The 22969-nt window shown below is 34.5% G+C and overlaps 1 protein-coding gene across 2 annotated transcripts; it reads right to left on the reverse strand.

The window, feature by feature from the left end:
- Window positions 1–239: 239 nt before the first annotated feature.
- LOC120092850 (uncharacterized) lies at window positions 240–3419 on the reverse strand. 2 transcript variants are annotated; one of them, XM_039051080.2, is made up of 7 exons: window positions 3112–3419; window positions 2980–3036; window positions 2059–2184; window positions 1051–1129; window positions 847–939; window positions 639–752; window positions 240–513 (listed from the first exon to the last, which is right to left on the reverse strand). In XM_039051080.2, the coding sequence occupies exons 1-7, from the start codon at window positions 3261–3263 to the stop codon at window positions 460–462; spliced, it is 675 nt and encodes a 224-aa protein (XP_038907008.1). In that variant the 5' UTR covers window positions 3264–3419; the 3' UTR covers window positions 240–459. The 2 variants fall into 2 exon arrangements, 1 of the variants encoding a protein (XP_038907008.1); XR_016525025.1 differs by having other exon boundaries at window positions 468–513; window positions 639–718; window positions 3112–3350.
- Between the last annotated feature and the right edge of the window lie 19550 nt (window positions 3420–22969).

Raw genomic sequence — 22969 nt, forward strand, 5'->3', positions numbered from 1 at the left:
AATCCGAGAACCTACAATATGATGTTGATTCAACAACTTTGTACTAGCTCACTTGAGCTTCAAGGTTCAAACTCTTGTAGCCCCTACAGTTTTTAACACATAAAATTGAAACATTGTCAACATAGTCGATCAATTGCAAATTTTCGTTTCTTTTTCGAGTTTAGCAAATAAAGGCAGAAAGATTCGAACATGCATTTTTTTTTTATAATCAAATACATTAGGGAGCGATGGAATACAAGTTTGTGGGGGCCAAATTTGGGCCTTTTATTAAAAGAAATTGACATGCTATATAGGAGGGATTGTCATAAAAAAGAACCACCCTCCATTTAATATTTCACATAAATTTCCATTACAGTGGGAGGAATCTCCTCGACGAATATAAAATTTTCCTGTATGTGAAATGTAATGAACACATAAAGTTGGACAGAACTATGTAAAAAGAGTCATATCCCTTCTTTTCTAAAAGCTTTCTACTGGAGCCCATCCTTTCTTCTCCAATTCCAGTCTAAGAGCCTGAAATTATTATGCAAAGCCAAGAATCAATGGATTAAATAAACACTCTTTATTTGGGGGTAATCAAATGAAGTAAGATGCCAAAAAAAAAAGTATGATATTTCCGTTTTTAGGGATTCATTCACCTTGATTCTCTTTCTATTGATATCAAAATCAAAGTTCCCGATTCGGGATGCTGATCGGTATTCTACTATCGACTTCTTGCCTGGTGGAAACCAAAACTCGACGTCATCCACAAACTAATTTGTACAAAGAAAATTAGTCACTTTCAGTTTCCCCCGAGTGCCATTAAGCTGTCTATACTTCACAAATGAGTTATAAACTTAAACATACCCCTAGTATGGGACTTTCATATTCCACTAATAAATAGTCATCTTTCTGCTCTACTATCTTCGGCGTAAACTTGTCGGGTTTTGTCGATTTTATCTGCAATGAAACAGAGGATTTCACAAACCGACACTAATCGATTGGCTTTTTTGTTACAGCAAAATAAGCTGAGAATTTAAAAAGGAAGGAGAGGTCCGTCTTGGTTTTTACCACTTGGGTAAGTTCCTGCATTGCCACTTCTCTGCTTATAGGATCTTTCTTGCCTCTTCCTTCTTCTGGGTTATAATTCCTGCCAGAATTAAAAATTAAATGGAATTCGATAATCATAACTCATGACAATCCTCAGAACAGAGAATTAAACCAACATCTTGAGACATCTCATCAATCTTAGAACTATTGAGGTAATCAACAGATTTGAGTTCATAAATTCTTGATTACATAGTTTTGTTTTGTAATTAGGGGGTAGAAATTTAAATCTTTGACCTTTCAGACGAGAATATAATACCTTAACCAGCTAAGTTATGCACAAGAAATTGGAAGCACAAAGGTGAAGATTGTCATAATAGAGTTGTAAGTTAAGAGGCATGTTTAAAGATAGATTTCATACTGATGTGAGGCTAATTACAAAGTAGTAGTCCTCATAACGAAAAGATCAATCACTTGAGCTGACAATTTTGCTGCTTTACCTTACCGCCCATGATATTATTCTTTAACTAATAATAATAAAAATGTCAATCATTATATTACCATTGATCACATCCCATTTTTTAATCAAAAATAAGAAAAGGCACGTGTTTTGTGTTCCAAAATAAAAATTGAATTCCCTGTTAAATGTGAAAGGTCTAACATGTTGTGCTTAGTTTTGACTTTTCCAGTATGGTTTGGCCAACATGTTATCATATGATCATTTCCTGTTTGGTTCTCTATCGAGATCTATTTTCACATTATCACATGTTAAAATCATCATTTTAGAAAAAGTGTGATGCCGACATTTGAAATCACTCATTAAACTAAGTCAAACTTATACTACGATATCAACACACACTTTTCAATTTTTCTGTTAAATAATATTTGAAAGTATTCTCACTTTTTGGAAAGACTTTGCGTAAGAAAATGTGTTGAGTTACGCAAGAGAAATTTAAATGTGTTGAGAATTATTATCAAAACTTCATTGAAACTTAAATTAACAGGACTTTTTTAGTGGGGAAATGGATTTACCATGGTGGAGCATAATGGGTGAGATCGCTGACATTTTCTGAAGTAGATATACAGTTCCTAGTTGCTGGACACAGTGCCAAACTTGGTTGGTTTTTCTGCACACCAAGATATTCAGGCTTTTTCCCACTGCATTAAAAACAGATAACATCGCTCAATCAAAATTTGTATCCCTGGCTAAAACAAGAGCCAGATTCCCAAAATTTACTTCCCCTTGATTTCGTTCAATAACCTTTTCTTAACACACCTTTTCAAAATCTACACCAAAATTTGAAAAAAAAGAAAAAAACAAAACAAAACAAAGAAAGAAGTAGTTCTTGAAAATATATTTACGTAGAAACACAATACAAGTTCTTTTATGTATAAGAGCCTCAGATTTTGGTATAAATTATATCTTCCTCTTTCTGCTTCTACGTTTGTGTCAAACTAGTACAGATGCTACTAAAATTCAAAGTTTCGTCCCAAGAATTAAATTTACTAGACTCAAAAAGTTTGGTATTGAAGAATAGTGTAGTGACCATTGTAGTTAATAAGCTAAAGTTCAATTACCAAATAGGAAGTTTCAAGAGTACGAAACGGACAAAAATATTGAGTACACTCGTACAATTTGAACAAATTTTTCAATGTTGCAAAGAGAAGGGTATTACTTGAAAAAAGAAACATGGACAGATTGATAAATTAACACCACAAAATCAGACAAGAAGATGAGGCTTCCAAGTCACAAACAAAGTTAGCACAGATCATTAAACTTCAACCACGGCAGCAACGGAAAGTCCACCGGCAATTCGTCGAATAGAAAAACACGCTCGAATTTTCATTTCTCAAACAAGAACAGGATAATATCAAAACGACTATCGTCTGAAGACTCATAATACACACCAACATTAAGCAGAGAAACGAGAACAGGGAAATGCGTCGACATACCTCAAGTTAAAAATCGCTCCAATGACCGCTAATTCGCTACTCCGCAGTACTATTTCCCTTCAAGATGAAACGATTCACATTTAAGAAACTTCAATTCTTAAGGAAACAGAGAGAGAGAAGGAGAGAGAGTACCTTCGATTGATATTTTCAGCGGATTGGTCGCGGCTTTGGTGCTGGTGACAGAGGATGATACGGGGGAAGGTGGAGATGGAAGCAGAGCGTAAGCGAGCATTTCTGTAACGGTTGCAGAAACAATAAGGGCTTGAAGACGCCATTGAAGCCATTGAGAAAAACTTTCAGAGGAAAACAAACCGTCTCCGTCCACCTGCTCGCGATTGGGATTGGGATTGGGATTGAGTTGATTTTGCATTGGAGCAGTATTTATAGAGGTAGAGCAGCCGAAATTTGGTACGCGCAGGACCGTCATTTCTTTTGACCTTGGAAAATGAAATACGTACCAAAGTCTAAATAAAAAATGACCAACCTTTTAGTTTTGAACACCATTTCTTCCTAATATTCAATACCAATTACTCGTATTCAAGACCCTCCTCATTTTTTTATTTACAATAAAATAACCAATATTTCTTCTTTTTTTTAAACAACAATAGTTTTAAGAATATTAGTTATCTATTTTATTTTTAATAGATAGACTAAAAATATTTTTCCCCATTTCTAAGGTTGATTAACATTTTCTTTTCAAAGGTATTGAGTTAATACCTAGGGTTTAGGAATCGAACATCTGAAATTAAAATTGACAGTATATGTACTATGCCAGTTGAGTAATATTCATTTTGGGATTGGTTAACATTTTAAATAGCGGTTTTACCAATTAAAAGTGGTTGGTAAAATTTAATATCAATTTATAAAATCAATCCAACTAATAATGATATCAATTTAAATCCTAAACTTTTGTAAGTGTATCTGTCTACACCCTCTTTCAGATTTTCTTCTTCTAATATCATGTGTAATTTATACTTTGAGTCAATTAAACTCTTAAATCTTCATAAGTCAATCAACTTTTACCCTTCCTTGCAATTTCTTTTGAAAGCCATCCATGCATTCATTTTTAAATGTATATAGACTTCTTCAAATATTAGTTTTGCAAAATGAATAATTAGAGTAAATGCATTGACAGTTTTGATAGAAAATTATGACTAAGAATATAAATTGATTCATTTATAAAAGTTTGAGTTTAATTGATACAATTATAAGTTCTATCTAAGGTCTTTTCAAATGAAGCCTAATGGGAGGGTAGTTTTTTTTTTCTTTCTTTTTTTTGTTGACAAAATGATAGAGTGGATGGATAAATTGATACACTAACAAAAGTTCAGTTTAAATTTATACATTCAGAGTAAAAATTGATATTTTCCCAATTTCAATAATCAAAAGTAGCTTGAGAGCTTCTGAAAGTAAATTTAAAAAAGACAATTTAGCCTCAATCATGGCTACTAATAAAATCAGACTAGAAACTAAAAACCAGACGGAATAGTAGGTATAAACCCAAGCAAAAACATCAACATACTCTAAAAGCAAATCAATTAACTTCTAGTGAGCTTCTACAAAGATAATATGTCAACTTTAACTTCTCGACCTCTGTTTGCAATTCCAAATTAATTTTAGGGGTATACATGGATTAGATTAAGTCAGGTCAAGTTGAGAGTATATTTTAACTAATCCAAAAATTCGAGTTAGTTAGGTTGACAATCCAAAGGACATTTGTGGACTAGGTTGGGTTTGAAAGACTTTTTGGACTTAACCCAATTGTTCAAATGGTAAATTTCTTCTACCCAAATAACCGTCTTTTAAAAAAATGAACCCAACCTAATTATGGAACATTTAGGTTGGATTGATTCGGGTTGCTCGGGTCATTTACTTAAATCGTTGATCTAAAAGAAAATAAAATGTTACTACGTAAAAGTTTGAGCTAATTATTTTCGTATATTGAATTAAGATTAACAACTCAATTTTAATTCATATAATGTAAAATCTGTTTCCAAAGTACCAAAAAATTATTTGAAGGAGTTGTTAGAGAATAAATTATTAAAAAAACTAATGAAATTAAATAAATAAAATAAATATATGTATATCTAATTATATCATAAGTAAAAATATATATATACATTTTAAAGTTTATAATAAGCTCGAGTTGATTTGGGATTTTTAAGTGAACCCATGAACCAACTCAACCCATAACTTTTTCATTTATTTGAACCCAACCCAACCCGAAAGAGTTGATAACCCAACCTCAAAACCACACAGGTTGGGTTGGGTTGATCGATTTTCTCGGGCCATCAATTTTTTAAACACCCGTAACCCAAATGTAACTCAACCCTTAAAATTCAGAAATTTGAGTTGGGTTGGGTCGAATTGTCGGGTCATAACTTATTTTTTCTTCTTAATTAAAAATATGTAAATTTATATATAACACATGACTAATAACTAAAATCTCATAAAATTCAAATGCTAAATATCAAATATCTGTTATATTTATTACAAACTTTAAATAACAAAAATATCATAACAATTTTAAAAGAAAGATATTAAAAATTCACAAATAATCAATACAAAGTAATCAAACTTTAAACAGAGATAAATGTGTATATATATATATATATAAATAATTTGAGTTAGGTTGGATCAACCCAAATATTTTTTAGCCAACCCAATCCAATAAAAATAGAAAAAAGTTTAACAAAATTCAATCCAATCCAACTCTTATATATATATATATATATTGTTGGGATTATCTGTTTATTTAAACATCCCTAGTTAATTTTCTCTGTTGGCTCTTCATGAGAATCCAATTGTTCTAACAGTAACTCAAAAATGGACTATCCATCTTATTATTGAAGGTTTGCAACCCTCTCATATCCTATCTTCCAATGCAAAAACTATTGAACTAGTGAAGGAGTGCCTCAAGTATTTGTTTTCTTCCTCCCTTGAAATGACTTTTAGCGGGATAAAAAGAGTATTTTTTTTTTTTAACTTGTTTACTTTTCTAAAATTTTCTAGTGTTTATTTATATCTTTAAAAAAAAAGGAAAAACAACATTTTTAGTCCTGAGTTTTGAAAATTGTATTTGATCCCTAAGTTTGCAAAATATACCTTTTTAGTCTCTAAGGGTGTGTTTGTTATGTGATAAAAGTAGAGAGTTGAGTTGAGTTGGTAATTATTATCTGGAGAGTTAAATTATCTGAGGAGTTAAATTATCTGTGTTTGTTGTGCAGAGTTGAGTTGAGTTGGTAATCATTGTCTGTGTTTGTTGTGCAGAGTTGAGTTGAATTGGTAATTATTGTCTGTATTTGTTGTGCAAAGTTGCGTTGAGTTGGTAATTATTATCTGTGTTTGTTGTGCAGAGTTGAGTTGGAGGATCTGATGCAGTTTTTTTGTGAATGAGATTAGTTCTATTTTTTTCTATTTATTTTTTAGTTTTATGCTTTGCTATTGTTGATTACTTTCAAATATACACGTATTTTCTCAAATCATTTATGACATAAACTAGACAATCTCAATTTTTTTTCTCAATTTGTAGAACATAATAGATTATTTTTCATATATTCTTTTCAAAAACTGTAATAATTCTAATTTTCTTCCATCGGTAAAACATACCAACAAAATATATTTAATATTGTTGCTCAATTAATTGGTATATTTTATATTGTATGTATATATATTGAATGTTTGTATATATATTGAATATTTGTATGTATATATCCAAAAAAAAAAAAAATCACAAAATATATGTTCTTTTCAATACTTATAATATTAGTCACACAAAGAAATAGTTAAGAGGATAGTGGGAGATGATGATACGGTTTCAAGAAGCAAAACAGAAGAAGAGGCCATTGGAGGAGGGACCACAGGAGGCTGGACAAAAGGGGGAAGGCTGGAATGAAAGACACAAGAAGAATTTAGTGAGAAAAGGGAGATTCGATCTTCATGGAGAGATTTCCAGCATCTCTCGAATACCAAGCTGGGATATTTTAGTTTTATTAATTTTCTGAGTGTTTACTGCACATTTTCCTTCTGTTTTTGTTTGGAACTCTATTTGAATCTGGTTGCTGATAAGGAAGGGTTTATTCAATAAGAAGATCAGGATATTGATTTGTTCTCTGTCTTTTTTTTCATATTACATTTTGTTTTCTCTCGATTGAAAGCTGGTAGGAAGGAAATACAAAGCAGGGGCTTAACAAAGTGACACCCAAAACATGAACGAATGTCGTGCTAGAAGATAAACAAGGCTCAAAACTGCCTGGGCAACAAATTCCAACAATACAACTCTGTTTATCCAAGATGTCAAATCGAAGAGATTAATATAGTCAGATTCCAAATCCATCAAGCATATAATCTGCAGCACAGCAGTAACTCAAATCAGGATTTTTTTTTTCTTTTTTTGTTTCATGGTGTTAAGCAGATTTCTAATCATGCAAAAATGTACAATTAAAAGCAACAAAAAATTATTTGCAAGAATACACTTCAATTTATGTAACTAAAGCAGTAAGAAAGGCCCTTAGAAAGGACTTTTCGTAGTGGCAATTATGATAAAGCTTAAATAATGTTGTTCGACATATTACGTCTCAAAAGTTAGAATGTGAGGTTGAAGGATATAGCTGACTCATGCAGCAAGTCGAAGTGTTTGTTGTCGTTTGAAGAGGTATACGACTGGATAGTAAAACGATAGTGCTGGAGAGGTAGACGATAACGTCAACAGGTAGACGATAGTGTCAAAAGGCAGACGATAGCACTTAGACAAGGTAAACGATAGCGTCAAGAGATAGACGATAACATTTGATGTAGGTAGACGATGACGTCTGAAGAAGGTAGATGATAGATGATATCGTATAGACGATAGCGTTAGGAGGTAGACAATAGTATCAGAGAAAGTAAACGATAGTTTCAATCAGGCAGATGATAACTCAGACAGTACACGACAATGGCAAGCCAACTTTTCCTTTATAATTTCTTGTGTATTGAAATGTACATAGGTGATATATTTATACAATATAAAATCCCTAATTTGGGAAACAAATGGTTAGACACTTTGTTGTAACCAACCTATTCCTTTGGTAAGCGCTGTTCTTCTGGTAGAGAGGCAAGACTGTATTTTATGTGTTGTATCCTTAACATCTGCCCTCAAACAAGAGGGTAGTTCTACAACACCGAGTTTGGATCGAAGGTGGAAGAACTGTAAGTGTGCTAAGGTCTTGGTGAGGCAGACAGCGATTTGGTCGGAGGATGGTACATAACGGACATCAAGCTGACCACTGAGGACTTGATCACGAACGAAGTGAATGTCGATCTCAATGTGCTTGGTCCACGCATGAATTATCGGATTGACGACTAGAGCACCAGTGCTGAGGTTATCACACTATAGGACTGGAGCCAACTTATGTTTGACACCAATCTCAAACAGTAGTTATTGCACTCAGATGATTTCTGCAAAGATATAAGCGAGTGCTCTATATTTAGACTTTGTGTTGAATCGGGCGACAACGGATTGTTTCTTTGAGGACCAGGAAACAAGATTACCTCCAAGGAAGATGCAATAAGCAGCAACTGATTTTTGATCGTCTACGTTGGCTGCCCGATCGGCATCGGAGAAGGCCAAAATAGACAGGTCGGACCCATATTGAATATAAAGGCCAAAGTGTCGAGTGCCACTTACATATCTTAGTACTCTCTTCACCGCTTGCCAGTGAACGTCCGTAGGTTGCTTTAAGTACTGACTTACATGATTAACCGCATATGTAATGTCAGTTCTCGTGGTGGTTAAGCACCATAAGGCGCCAATTGTGCTCCGCTAGATATAAGGATTGTCAAGAGGAGTGCCATCGAAGATGGAGAGTTGCTTGTTTAGAACACTCGGAGAGGGTGCCAATTTTAGATCTCTAAGGTCAAGGCGGTGAAGTAGGTCCTCGACATACTATTCCTGATTCAATAGAACTCCATTGGGGACAGTGTGCAGTTGGACTCCAAGGAAGTAACGGAGTTGGCCAAGATCCTTTAGAGAAAACTTAGAGTCCAAGGCTGTTACAAGCTTGTTGATTACCCACAGATCGGTGTTGGTGATAATTACATCATTAACATATACCAGTAAGAGTATCAAGGCAGAAGTGCTCAATATATGAAGAGAGATGTATCAGACTTAGCATTCTGAATGCCCTAACTATATAATATTGTTTTCAGTTTGTTGTTTCAGGCCCTTGGTGCTTGTTTAAGGCCATATATGGCCTTGTGTAAGTGATAGACATGATTTGATAGTTGAGGATCAACAAATCCTTGCAGTTGGCACATGTAAACTTTTTCATCGAGGACCCCATTAAGGAAGGCGTTATTAAAATCTAGTTGTCTCAACTGCCACCCTTTGGATACAGCAAGGCTAATGACGATCAAGATGGTGGATTCCTTTACCATTGGACTAAATGTCTCAAAGAAATCAATGCTTGGGTTTTGATGGAAGCCTTTTGCTACGAGGCGTGCCTTATAGCATAGAATGGAGCCATTAGGACTTCGTTTGATTCTAAATACCGATTTATTGCCGAAAACGTTCATCGACGGTGATGGAGGAACTAAAGTCCAGGTCTGATTTTTAATCAGTGCTTGAAATTCATCACTCATTGCTTTGTTCCACTGCGTGGTTTTGAACGTATCACTGACGCGGGTAGGTTCGGTTAGGGACCAGTCTTTTTTGGTTTGGGAGGATAGTATTTTGGGTTTGAAGATGCCTGCCTTTCCTTGGGTAATCATGGGATGAGTAGACACGGGTATAGGGTGTGAGACAGTATCGGGTGAAGACTGGGCAGTGGAGGATGAAGGTAAATGATCGGTAGGTTGGGCGGTAGGCGATGGTGATTTAGGTGGTAAACGATTGAAGGGTAAACGATCGGTGGGTACATGATCAGTGGTAAATGAGTGGTAGGTAAACGATCATCGAGTAAACAATCACTAGATAAATGATCGCTGGATAAACGATTATTGGGTAAACTATCAGTGGGTAGATGATCGGTGGGCTGGACATTACACGATGAGGGTAAACGATCACTAGGTAAATTATCGGTAGGTGAACGATCGTTGGGTGAGCGATCGTTGGGTAAGCAACTAGTGGGTAGGCGATCAGTGGGTTGGACACTAGACGATGAGGGTAAATGATCGTTGGGTAGATGATCAAAAAAAGGAGGTGGGAAGGTTGGGTTGTCTATAGAGCTATTAGCTGGTGATTGGGTGTGGGTTGTTCTAACAATTGGTGAGGGTGAGGTTGTAGACGTAGAAGGCATAGAGTCACTGTGCGGTGTGTCCTGACTGAGGGGCAGCCAGGAAACCAGGTGGATGGCAACTGCTTGCTTAGTTGGTCTGCAAGCTGAAGGAGACACCTAACAAAGAAAGTCAGTTTCATCAAACACAACATGCTGAGAGATGAATAGCCTACCACTGAGGTTGAGGCATTTATAACCTTTGTGATTCACAGCCGAACTGAGATAGATGCACTTTCTGTGCGATAGCTCAATTATGTGAATTGTACGGTCTCAAGAAGGGGAAACATCCACACCCAAATATCTAAAGCTTCTCAAACCTAAGCTTCTTTTTTAACATCACTTTATTGGAGATGTCCATTTAGGATAGGGGTGGGAAGGCCATTAATCAACAGACAGAGTTGAGTATAAGAAATCATCCCAATGATGTAAGGGAAGATGTGCTTGGGCTAGTAGGGTTAGCCCTGTTCAACTATAGTGTCTATGCTTTCTCTCAGCCCTTCCATTTTGTGCTGACGTAATAGATAAGAGTACCTGGAGGCAATGCCAAGATGATGACGACTTTATGTATCTTGACAAATTTCTCCACCATTATCCGACTATAGGGACTTGATCAGTGTATTGTCCCTTGAGTTTGTATCATGGTGAAGAAAGTGTTGGAAAAGGGGCGCCAAGTGTGTGTCACTTTTTAACCTCAGAGGATGATCCATGTGTACCTACTGTGATCAATCAACAAAGATAGCATAATATTTGTACCCATCTATAGACAAGAGAGGAGTTGGACCCTACAAAGCAGTATGTATAGGTTCAAAGGTTGCAAATGGTCCTTGAGTTAGAGTTAGGGAAGGTCTAAAGAATGCGATTTGCCATAGCTACAAGAATCACAAAATTTGAGCTCTTCATTAGATAAACATAGGGAGATTACAACCTTTGATAATAACCTCTAGTGTTTTTACGAAGGATGGCCAAGCCTTCTATGCCATGTAACCTTAGACACCATATGCTTCAAAGATATGCTAAGAGTAGACAAATCTTTATTTCTTGTGCACTGGTTGCGATGGTACATCGTTTTCCTACTGACTTTGAGCTGACTTCTGCACCCTCTAACGATTATAATCCATCTTTAAGCATTCCCTTCATTACTGTTTGTCCCGTACCCTTTGTCCCTAACAAGATCGTAATCTCTGTGTGAAAATTCAATAAACACATTTATTGTGCTTTTTGTTAGCTTAGATTTACTGACCAAATTTTTTGCTATGGCAAGCACACATAACATATCATTCAGTTTCAAGTTGCAAGGCAAATTGCAGGGCATCACTAGACAGAATGCAGTTCCAACATGAGAAATTTCTAGAGTTTACCATTAGCTACAGTACCTGAGTATTCAGTCGAATTGCCAAGATTGTTGAAGTTTTGAGGTAACATGATTTGGAAGGCAACCACTGTCAGCATACTAATTTGCATCAGTCATGTTTTCTTGTCTTGTCAGAGGGTTACTTCCAAAGGGTTACTTCTATAAGCAGTGGCTAGGGCCTGTTGGGTGAGTTGTGTGTTTTTGGTCTGGTTGTTGGGGAAGGGATGTCCCTTGTTTTGAGGAGAATTGGGAAAAATCTCTATTATACCTATTGAAGCAGTAGAATGCTATGGTGTTCTACCTTTCCCTCAAACTTGATACACAGGTTTGTTGTTAATTTCTTCTCTCTGCCTCGACCTCTGCCATGGCCACCACCACCTCGTTGTCCTCCCCCAGTAGATTGATTGTTGCTATTGGTCTTGTTATTTTGGTTGACATATCTAGTGTTTGTCATATTCACTGATGCATTACTACACTTGGTTAAAGTCTACTGTCGTCTTTTGGTTTGATTGAAGTTCCAATCTTCTTTCATACAGGAGAAGTTCTGACTGCATATCAAGACACAATATATTCGCTCTCCCTTGGATCGTGGCCACGATTGGCATTAATACTCTTCATCAAATCCTAGTAGTACCTGTGAAACAAGAGCTCTTGGTGGCACACGACTACCAGCTTTCTCGAGATTTGTCAGCATTCATTTTCATAGTTCGAAGGTACTCTTCCATTTTCAAACTACCTTTCCTGATTGTTTGAAAACACATGTCACAGATAATCTTCCTTCAGCCCTGGACTGAACACCAAAGAGTTGTTGAATGCTGGTCCCAATAGCCCTTGTAACATTCACATCTCATCACTGGAATGGTAAACCTCTGTGTCATGGAGTTATACAGCCAGCCGAGGAGGAAGTTGATCTACCAGCCATCCATCCACGCTTTGTATTGAGGATTTACCTCAAGTGCTGTCAACGAGCTGGAAGTACCACTGCCGGAGCTTTCTTCTGTGTTGCATGGAGAGCTTCTGCTCCAGTCAATCCAGTCGGTATGTTCTCACCGACTGCATGTTGCAAAAACATTGGGGGATAAACCTTTTGTCCAGTCAGGTGTCCTTCGAGTCGGTAACTCGAAGGATTGGAAGCAACAAGTTTTTCCATAGGAGGAAATTGTTGCGATCAAGTTTAATGGAGGTTATTTGAATGAGAAGTTGGTTCAAGGGTGGGCCGCTGAAGCTGGTTTGCCGAGGGTGGCTCTCAGGTTTCCTTGATTGAGTTGGTCGTTATTTGCTATGATACCAAGTTAAAACGTGAGGTTGAAGGATATGGCTGACTCACAGGGGAAGTCGAAATGCTTGTTGTCATTTGAAGAGGTATACTGGATAGACAATAAATGATAATAGTGGAGAGGTAGACGATAACGTCGGGACATGTAGATGATAGTGTCAAAGGTGACGATAGCACTTAGACAAGGTAAACGATAGCATCAATTGAGATAGAAGATAGTGTTTGGTGGAGGGGGTAGATGATGACGTCTAAAGGAGGTAGACGAAGGTTCAAAAGATAGGTGATGTATTTTTTTTATACAATGTGGAATCCCTAATTTGGGAATGCAATAATAACTCAACAAAACAAATGCTTGACACTTTGTTGTAACAACTATACCTTTGGTAAGCCCTATTCTTTTGGTAGAGAGGCAAGACCTTTGACTTTATTTTATGTGTTGGCATCATTAACATCGAAATCTTAGTTCGCACACATTTTTTTACTACTATCACTCTGTACACTTCCTCTTTTCCAAGACGAACATACGAGAAATAAAAGAAAAGAAAGGAGTCTGAAGTTCGACATTCATCCGTAAAGTAAACACTAATAATCGGAACTACAAACCTCCAATATTTCACAAAAATATCATCAAACATGCATATCAAACAAACGAGAATGAGAGATAAATAGCATATCTAGTTTTTTGAGATCAAGGCACAAAAAAAGAAGAAGAAGAAGAAGAAGAAGAATACTAATTGATTGGCGATAGATCGAACAGAGAAAGAACCTGATAGCCGAGAATGGCAATGAGAAATATGAGGAGGAATAGTTGAAAGCCAAGCAAAGAGGTCTCTGATGGCTTCTGCATGCCTTTCCTTCTTCTTCTACCTTTGGATTTTTGAATAATTACTCTCTCACTCGATTCTGTCTTTACTTCAATGAAATGCAGTAATGTATTTTACAACCATCTCGTATTTTTAACCGTTCGCATCCGTTTTAGAGAAATTCCCTCTCTAACATGTAAAGTTATATCATAAATAATCCAAAAAAAAAAAAAACTTTTCAATTGTTGACCCATTTCTACAAACTTGTCTATGGCGGACCTTTTTCACATGTGAAATACTAGATATGCCCTTATTTTCTAAAAAGAAGAAGTATCTATTCCCATTCACATTCGCATTCGAGTACTCCTCTCAGTTTTTCTCTCTCTAAACTTCATCCAACATTACCATTTTTCTCTAAAGAACTTCCTCTGAGGTTCTTGTCGGTCATCTCTACTCATTTGCCCACCATCGTCGTGATCTGAAAGGTATAAGACTTTTCTCCTTGAATAATGTTGATATTCTAGCGTTTTGGGGTCTAATCGCGTATTTGTTCGTAATTGATCGTTGAATTAAAGTTACGAGAGCGTTTAGAGAATACTAAGCGATCGTTTAGATAATACTAAGCGATCGTTAGATAATTATTGCACTATCGTTTAGATATCTAAAGTGTGCGATCGTTTAGATATTTATTGTGCGATCATTTAGCTCTCTGTTATGCGATCGTTTAGGGCATTTTTATGTGTATCATTTAATTTTTGTTATGCGATCGTTTCGTTTTATTTTTGCGATCGTTTGTTTTTTTATGCGATCGTTTAGTTTTTGTTTTTAATGTGGATCGTTTACTAATTTTTGTTAATGTATACGGTTTATTAGACGGGTAAAAATGGTCGCTCTTGCTAAGAAATATTTTTCCTGCTGTAATTTCTTGTCAAGTCCACAAACTGCCTCTGTGATTAAGAATAAGTTGACAGAAGAACAGATGATAATGTATAGGAAAATGGCATTTGGTCCACTGTTGGATATAGATCTGGTATTTAATGGACAACCTATTCCACAACTTTTTTGTTAACGGAGGTAGTGGATGTGAACCCAGATGTTATTGTAAGAACCTGTAAAGGTCCTGCGCGGAAGTGGATTGTCTCGATTTTAGTTTTTCATATAATACAATTTACATAATAGTACATGCATCTAAAATTAAAATTACAGCATGTTTGAAAGAAAACAAAAAATAAAAATGGTGGATTTATACCCTTGCCTTTGAAGACCAATCTTCAAGAGGAACCATCTTTCAAATAGACAACCACCAAAAGAAACCTTATATTCTTTGGATGAGAATCCGAAGTGTGTGGACCCTAGCTATTTTGGAAAGGGAGTTTGAGAGAGAAGAGAGAGATGATGGGATTCAGATTTTTTCATAATGTTTTTCTAAATCAGTGTTGTTTCTATGAAAAACACGCCAAGAAGAAGACAGCACCTCTCTCTCTACCCCACTATCACATATTAGAAAGAAACGAGGGGAAGGACTCTCAAAATGATTTTTAAAAGAAATAAATTAAAATTTATTTAAATTTAATTTTAATTTATCATTTAATATATATTTTATGATAAAAATCTTTATCATATATATATATGTTAAAACTATATGTTATGTCAAATATAACATATAACCTATAGTTTCTCTTCTCGCACCAATGACATTAATTATATAAATATCATTTTTTATTAAATTTTTTATATTAATCAAAATATAATATTTATTTTTTAATCATATTCAAAAATATTTATTTTCTCTCAATTAAATTTACTTTATACTTTATATTTTAATGTATCAATTACATTATGGAAATTATATCATATATTAGATTAAATAATTAATTATATCACATATAATTAATTCCCTGAATTTAATTTGAAAATTCAAATCAAAATAATCCAAAAATTGATTCCCCCCTCATAATTCCCATTGAGAAGCTACAAATGGGACCTCACGATCATGTAGCTTGAAGCTCCAATTGTATGTGAATATTAATTAAAACGTAATTAATTTATTCATCACTTAACTGTCGGGTACTGCACTAAAGATTGACAACTGCACTCTCCGCTCTACAAATTTATTTTTTGTGTCTACTGAATATAACCAACCAACAGTATGATGACCCTTCACAAATTGCTCATAAGTATAGTTGGACCAAAAAAATTACGTTTTGCCCTGTAGCTTATATCTAACTTCTGAAGTATCATAATCCCTCTAATGAACAATAAATCATAGTTTAACTATGAACAAAAACCCCTTCGGGCCAGGAGAGGGTGTGGCGCCATATTGTTCAATTCCCAGAAAATCAACCCTTAAGGGACAGTTTATCTACTTACCCGACGTTAGGGAATGAGTGAATTTCTTTCTTGTATAGATGTGTTCCCAGTTCCCAATCAGACAAATCCCCAAATGGTAGACTTGTTGAGTTGTGATCTGGCTACTCTCACCCCATACGAATCAAAGGATCGCCTTCATAAGTAGGAGTTCACAACTCATTCAGGATTCAGGTCATATTATCTATGGTCATCCTAGTGAAATGTGTCGTCTCTATTATGAACAATGTTACTATAATGCGACTAGTCATTTGGTGGTCGGTCTTACACAAATCCTTTGCATAGATACCCCCGCTCACATGTCTTCACATGAATAATGATCAGGATCAGATCACTTGTAGCACTTTACAACAATTGTAAAATCTACAAAGTAGACCGTACTCGTAGTGGCACAGGATAAGGTATCCAGCCTTATCCATCTACTACAGACCATTTAGGATAACCTTGGATGTTCAATTTTTGATGCTAAACGACACTTATTATGAAAGGTCTGGGAGAAAAAGTATTGCAGAATATCACTTACATTATCTCTATTTCTGAATCTGACGATGAAAAGCGATTGACGATGAGGGATGTTGGATTGAAACTTGAGAGAAAAACATCAAGAGAAAAATGGGATAAACTTCGTGGGGGATTTGAAAGAAAGGAATACAGAGAGTGACCTTCCACTTTGTTCATATCAATGTTATTCAATGCTATTGTAGAATATTAGTTAGGAATAAATACTTCGGTGGAATGTTGGTGTTACATTGAATACATATTGAATGTTGGTGTTGCATTGAATACATATTAAAAGTTGAGTTCATTTTTTCTTTTGTCTCATCATGAAGTAACTTCATGGGACAATTTATGACTTCACGAGACATATTTTATTTTGTTCATAATGTTGTAAATTTGTCTTTATGAAGTAACTTCACGGGACAAAAGACAAAAATGAAAGGAAAATTTGCAAAACCACCCCTGAACTATAGAATTGGTTACAATCACACCTTAAACTTTCAATTTGATCATAATTCCCCTCTTATAGTTTCAAAATGGTTGCAATTAGGTCCTTTTTTAAAATTAAATTATCCTCTTGTAGTTTCATAAAAAGCTATATGATCAGCTAAAAAAGGTAAATGATCTATAGAAAAAAGCTCTATACGATCTTATAGCTTGTGCTATGCGATCGTGTAGCTTTTGCTATACAATCGATTATATAAATTGTACGACCTAGTATTTATGGACCCTATAGATGGATTATAAAAAGTTTCTTTCAAATGATTGGAACGGTAGAGACGAAGTTGAAAAACGAAGGTGAAAACATGTTTAGATACGATCGATGAGCAGCGAACGACGACGTCGAAGACGAAGGGAGATGTTGAGAGAAAATTGAGAGGAGTACTCGAAAGCAAATGCGAATGGGAATGGGAAAAGGCAAGCTTGTAAACGAGAAGGTACTTCTTTAGGTACTTCTTTAGTTTTAAAAAGTAGGGTATATCTGGTATTTCACATGTGGAAAAAGGTCAGCCATAGAAAAGATTTTTTTGTTTTTTGGCTATTTCTGAATTTTTCTCTAACATTTTATACTATACCACTTCTCATCAAACTTCATCAAATTGGTTTCTAATGAAAACTAGCACGACTGAAATAGCCTTTCAAATTTTCCTTTATAAAATTAGTATGTATTTTTAAAACTCATTCAACTAGTTTTTCTCGAAACATTTCGGACAAGATCTACGATCGAGATTTTGTTAAAAAATCAACTTTTAGGCCATTATTGTAAATTTCCAAACTTTCAATAAATTTTACAATTATACAGATGGGTCTAAGTGATTGCATTTTAATTTTTTAAATTTTGGGAAAGATAATTTTGCCAAAAAAATGGTAAGATAGGAAATTATATAAAATCTTAGTATTAATCTCGAGTCTATTAGCACTGAGATTCTATATATTTGTTGAGCTTTCTTGGTGAAATCTCGGGAAGTTTAACATCGAGAGTTTCTATATATTTAGGTTTTCTCAATGAAATCTTGGGAAATTAACATCGAGATCTATACATTTCTCATGTTTTACTAACTCTTTTGCTAAATTTGTTTTTCTCAAATTTTAAAATATTACAAAATCACTTGAAAACAATTTAGATACTTTGGAAATTCAATATTATTGTGGAACAACTTAAAGAGTTGAAAAGTTCATAAATATTTGATATATATTTGGTTGAATTGTAAAAAAAATTTGAAAATATAAAAAAAAATTGGTTATAAAATTTTTTAAGATTGCACAATATTTGAAAAAATATAAAAATAACAGAATATCAATGTGTAATGGTCGAGATGTAGCAAGAAGGTCCAAATCAATCTAAAAATGTTGCTTTTTTTTTTTTTTTTTATCAATCTCGATGACGTCTCGCACGAGGTGGATCGAGAAAAACTATTCTAACGAGTTTTGAAAAAAAAATGCTGTTTTAAAAAGTAAAAACTTGAAGAGACTATTTACTAACCGTTTATTATTTAATTCTTTACTTTTAGTTTTTATACTTCAGAATTTGTAACCATCATGAAAAAATTTATTAATCACTTTGTTGATCTCTATAGATAAGAAATTGTTGTACTTATCAAAATTTGAAATTAAATCATTACAAAGTTAAGAATATATTTGTTGCTTTGATGAAAAGCGCGAACCTAAACATAATTATCGATGTTGATTAACAACTTTGCTTACTAGCTCACTTGAGCTTCAAGGTTCAAACTCTTGTAGCCCCTACAGTTTTTAACACATAAAATTGAAACATTGTCAACATAGTCGATCAATTGCATATTTTCGTTTCTTTTTCGAGTTTAGCAAATAAAGGCAGAAAGATTCGAACATGCATTTTTTTTTTTATAATCAATACATTAGGGAGGATGATGGAATACAAGTTTGTGGGGGCCAAATTTTTGGGCTTTTATTAAAAGAAATTGACATGCTATATAGGAGGGATTGTCATAAAAAAGAACCACCCTCCATTTAATATTTCACATAAATTTCCATTACAGGTGGGAGGAATCTCCTCGACGAATATAAAATTTTCCTGTTATGTGAAATGTAATGAACACATAAAGTTGGACAGAACTATGTAAAAAGAGTCATATCCCTTCTTTTCTAAAAGCTTTCTACTGGAGCCCATCCTTTCTTCTCCAATTCCAGTCTAAGAGCCGGAAATTATTATGCAAAGCCAAGAATTCAATGGATTAAATAAAAACACTCTTTATTTGGGGGTAATCAAATGAAGGTTAGATGCCAAAAAAAAAAAAGTATGATATTTCCGTTTTTTAGGGATTTCATTCACCATGAATCGCTTTCTATTGGAATATCAAAATCAAAAGTTCCCACGATTCGGGATGGCCTGAGCCCGGTATTCTACTATCGACTTCTTGCCTGGTGGAAACCAAAACTCGACGTCATCCACAAACTAATTTGTACAAAGAAAATTAGTCACTTTCAGTTCCCCCAGTGCCATTAAGCTGTCTATACTTCACAAATGAGTTATAAACTTTAAACTTACCCCTAGTATGGGAACTTTCATATTCCACCAAATAAATAGTCATACTTTCCTGCCTACTATCTTCGGCGTAAACTTGTCGGGTTTTGTCGATTTTATCTGCAATGAAACAGAGGATTTCACAAACCGACACTAATCGATTGGCGGCTTTATTTGTTACTGCAAAATGATCTAAAATTTTAAAAGGAAGGAGAGGTCCCGTTCATTGGTTTTTACCACTTGGGTAAGTTCCTGCATTGCCACTTCTCTGCTTATAGGATCTTTCTTGCCTCTTCCTTCTTCTGGGTTTATAATTCCGCCAGAATTACAATTAAATGGAATTCGATAATCATAACTCATGACAATCCTCAGAACAGAGAATTAAACCAACATCTTGAGACATCTCCATCAATCTTAGAACTATTGAGGTAATCAACAGATTTGAGTTCATAAATTCTTGATACATAGTTTTGTTTTTGTAATTAGGGTAGAAATTTAAATCTTTGACCTTTTCAGACGAGAATATAATACCTTAACCAGCTAAGTTATGCACAAGAAATTGGAAGCACAAAGGTGAAGATTGTCATAATAGAGTTGTAAGTTAAGAGGCATGTTTAAAGATAGATTTCATACTGATGTGAGGCTAATTACAAAGTAGTAGTCCTCATAACGAAAAGATCAATCACTTGAGCTGACAATTTTGCTGCTTTACCTTACCGCCCATGATATTATTCTTTAACTAATAAAATAAAAAAGTCAAACATTGTTTCATTATATTACCATTGATCACATCCCATTTTTTCTTTAATCAAAAATAAATTAAGGCACGTTTTTTGTGTTTCCAAAATAAAAAGTGAATTCCCTGTAAAATGTGAAAGGTCTACCATGTAGTGCTTAGTTTTGACTTTTCCAGTATGGTTTGGCCAACATGTTATCATATGATCATTTCCTGTTTGGTTCTCTATCGAGATCTATTTTCACATTATCACATGTTAAAATCATCATTTTAGAAAAAGTGTGATGCCGACATTTGAAATCACTCATTAAACTAAGTCAAACTTATACTACGATATCAACACACACTTTTTCCATATTTTATCTGTTAAATTACTATTTGAAAGTCTTCCTCACTTTTTTGGCAAGACTTTGCGTAAGAAAATGTGTTGAGTTACGCAAGAGAAATTTTAAAAATGTGTTGAGAATATTATCACAACTTCCATTGAAACTTAAATTAACAGGACTTTTTTAGTGGGGAAATGGATTTACCATGGTGGACAAATGGGTGAGATCGCTGACATTTTCTGAAGTAGAGTAGATATACGTTCCTAGTGCTGGACACAGTGCCAAACTTGGTTGGTTTTTCTGCACACCAAGATATTCAGGCTTTTTCCCACTGCATTAAAAACAGATAACATCGCACAAATCAAAATTTGTATCCCTGGCTTAAACAAGAGCCCAGATATCCAAAATTTTTACTTCCCCTTGATTTCGTTCAATAACCTTTTCTTAACACACCTTTTCAAAATCTACACCAAAATTTGAAAAAAGAAAAAAACAAAAAAAAACAAAGAAAGAAGTAGTTCTTGAAAATATATTTACGTAGAAACACAATACAAGTTCTTTTATGTATAAGAGCCTCAGATTTTGGTATAAATTATATCTTCCTCTTTCTGCTTCTACTTTGTGACAACTAGTACACGATGCTACTAAAATTCACAGTTTCGTCCAAGAATTTAAATTTACTAGACTCAAAAAGTTTGTGGTATGAAGAATAGTGTATGACCAATGACAATAATTAGCTAAAGTTCAATTACTAAATAGAAAGTTTTCAAGAGTACGAAACGGACAAAAATATTGAGTACACTCGTACAATTTGAACAAATTTTTTCAATGGTTGCAAAGAGAAAGGGTATTACTTGAAAAAAAAAAAGAAACATGGACAGATTGATAAATTAACACCACAAAATCAGACAAGAAGATGAGGCTTCCAAGTCACAAACAAAGTTAGCACAGATCATTAAACTTCAACCACGGCAGCAACGGAAAGTCCACCGGCAATTCGTCGAATAGAAAAACACGCTCGAATTTTCATTTCTCAAACAAGAACAGGATAATATCAAATCGACTATCCAGTCTGAAGACCTCGTAATACACACCAACATGAAGCGAGAAACAGAACCAGGGAAATGCTTCACATCCTCAAGTTTAAAACTCGTCCAATGACCGCAATTCGCTACTCGCATACTATTTCCCTTCAAGATAAACGATTCAATTTAATAAACTTCAATTCTTAAGGAAACAGAGAGAGAAAGGAGAGAGAGTACCTTCGATTGATATTTTCAGCGGATTGGTCGCGGCTTTGGTGCTGGTGACAGAGGATGATACGGGGGAAGGTGGAGATGGAAGCAGAGCGTAAGCGAGCATTTCTGTAACGGTTGCAGAAACAATAAGGGCTTGAAGAAAGACGCCATTGAAGCCATTGAAAAAACTATCAGGGAAAACAAACCTCTCTCTTCCGTCCACCTGCTCGCGATTGGGCTTGGGATGGGATTGAGTTGATTTTGCATTGGAGCAGTATTTATAGAGGTAGAGCAGCCGAAATTTGGTACGCGCAGGACCGTCATTTCTTTTGACCTTGGAAAAATGAAATCGTACCAAAGTCTAAATAACAAATGACCAACCTTTAGTTTTATGAACATACCATTTCTTCCTAATATTCAATAACAATTACTCGTGATTCAGACCCTCCTCATTTTTTTTTTATTTACAATAAAATAACCAATATTACTTCTTTTTTTTAAACAACAATAGTTTTAAGAATTCTTAGTTATCTTATTTTATTTTTAATAGAGTAGACTAAAATATTTTTCCCCTCCCCAATTGACTTAAGTTGATTTAACAGTTTCTCTGTGGATAGGTATTGAAGACACCGATCACATTTCTTTTCAAAGGTATTGAGTTAATACCTAGGGTTTAGGAATCGAACATCTGAAATTAAAATTTGACAGTATAATGTACTATGCCAATTGAGTATATTTCATTTTGGGATTTGGTTAACATTTTAAATAGCGGTTTTACCAATTAAAAGTGGTTGGTAAAATTTAATATCAATTTTATAAAATCAATCCAACTAATAATGATATCAAATTTAACCACCTAAATTTTGTAAGTGTATCTGTCTACACCCTCTTTCAGATTAGATTTTCTTCTTCTAATATCATGTGTAATTTATACTTTGAGTCAATTAAAAACTCTTAAATCTTCATAAGTCAAGAGTGAAGTTACGGATTTACCCTTCCTTCAAATTTCTTTTGAAAGCAATCCATGCCATTCATTTTTAAATGTATATAGACTTCTTCAAATTTTAGTTTTGCAGGAAATGAATAATTAGAGTTAATGCATATGACAGTTTGATAAAAATTATGACTAAGAATATAA

The sequence above is a fragment of the Benincasa hispida genome, chromosome 12, assembly GCF_027475165.1.
Source record: "Benincasa hispida cultivar pf3 chromosome 12, pf3_genome.v1.1, whole genome shotgun sequence".
Classification (NCBI taxonomy): Eukaryota; Viridiplantae; Streptophyta; class Magnoliopsida; order Cucurbitales; family Cucurbitaceae; genus Benincasa; species Benincasa hispida.

Bases quoted from the DNA above. Each gene is read 5' to 3' on its own strand.
- LOC120092850 (XM_039051080.2), bottom strand. From the start codon at position 3,263: ATGGCTTCAATGGCGTCTTCAAGCCCTTATTGTTTCTGCAACCGTTAC. The intron at 3,037-3,111 runs GTACTCTCTCTC...TTCATCTTGAAG, and splicing joins GCTGAAAATATCAATCGAAG to GGAAATAGTACTGCGGAGTA. The intron at 1,130-2,058 runs GTAAATCCATTT...TAATTCTGGCAG, and splicing joins ACCCATTATGCTCCACCATG to GAATTATAACCCAGAAGAAG.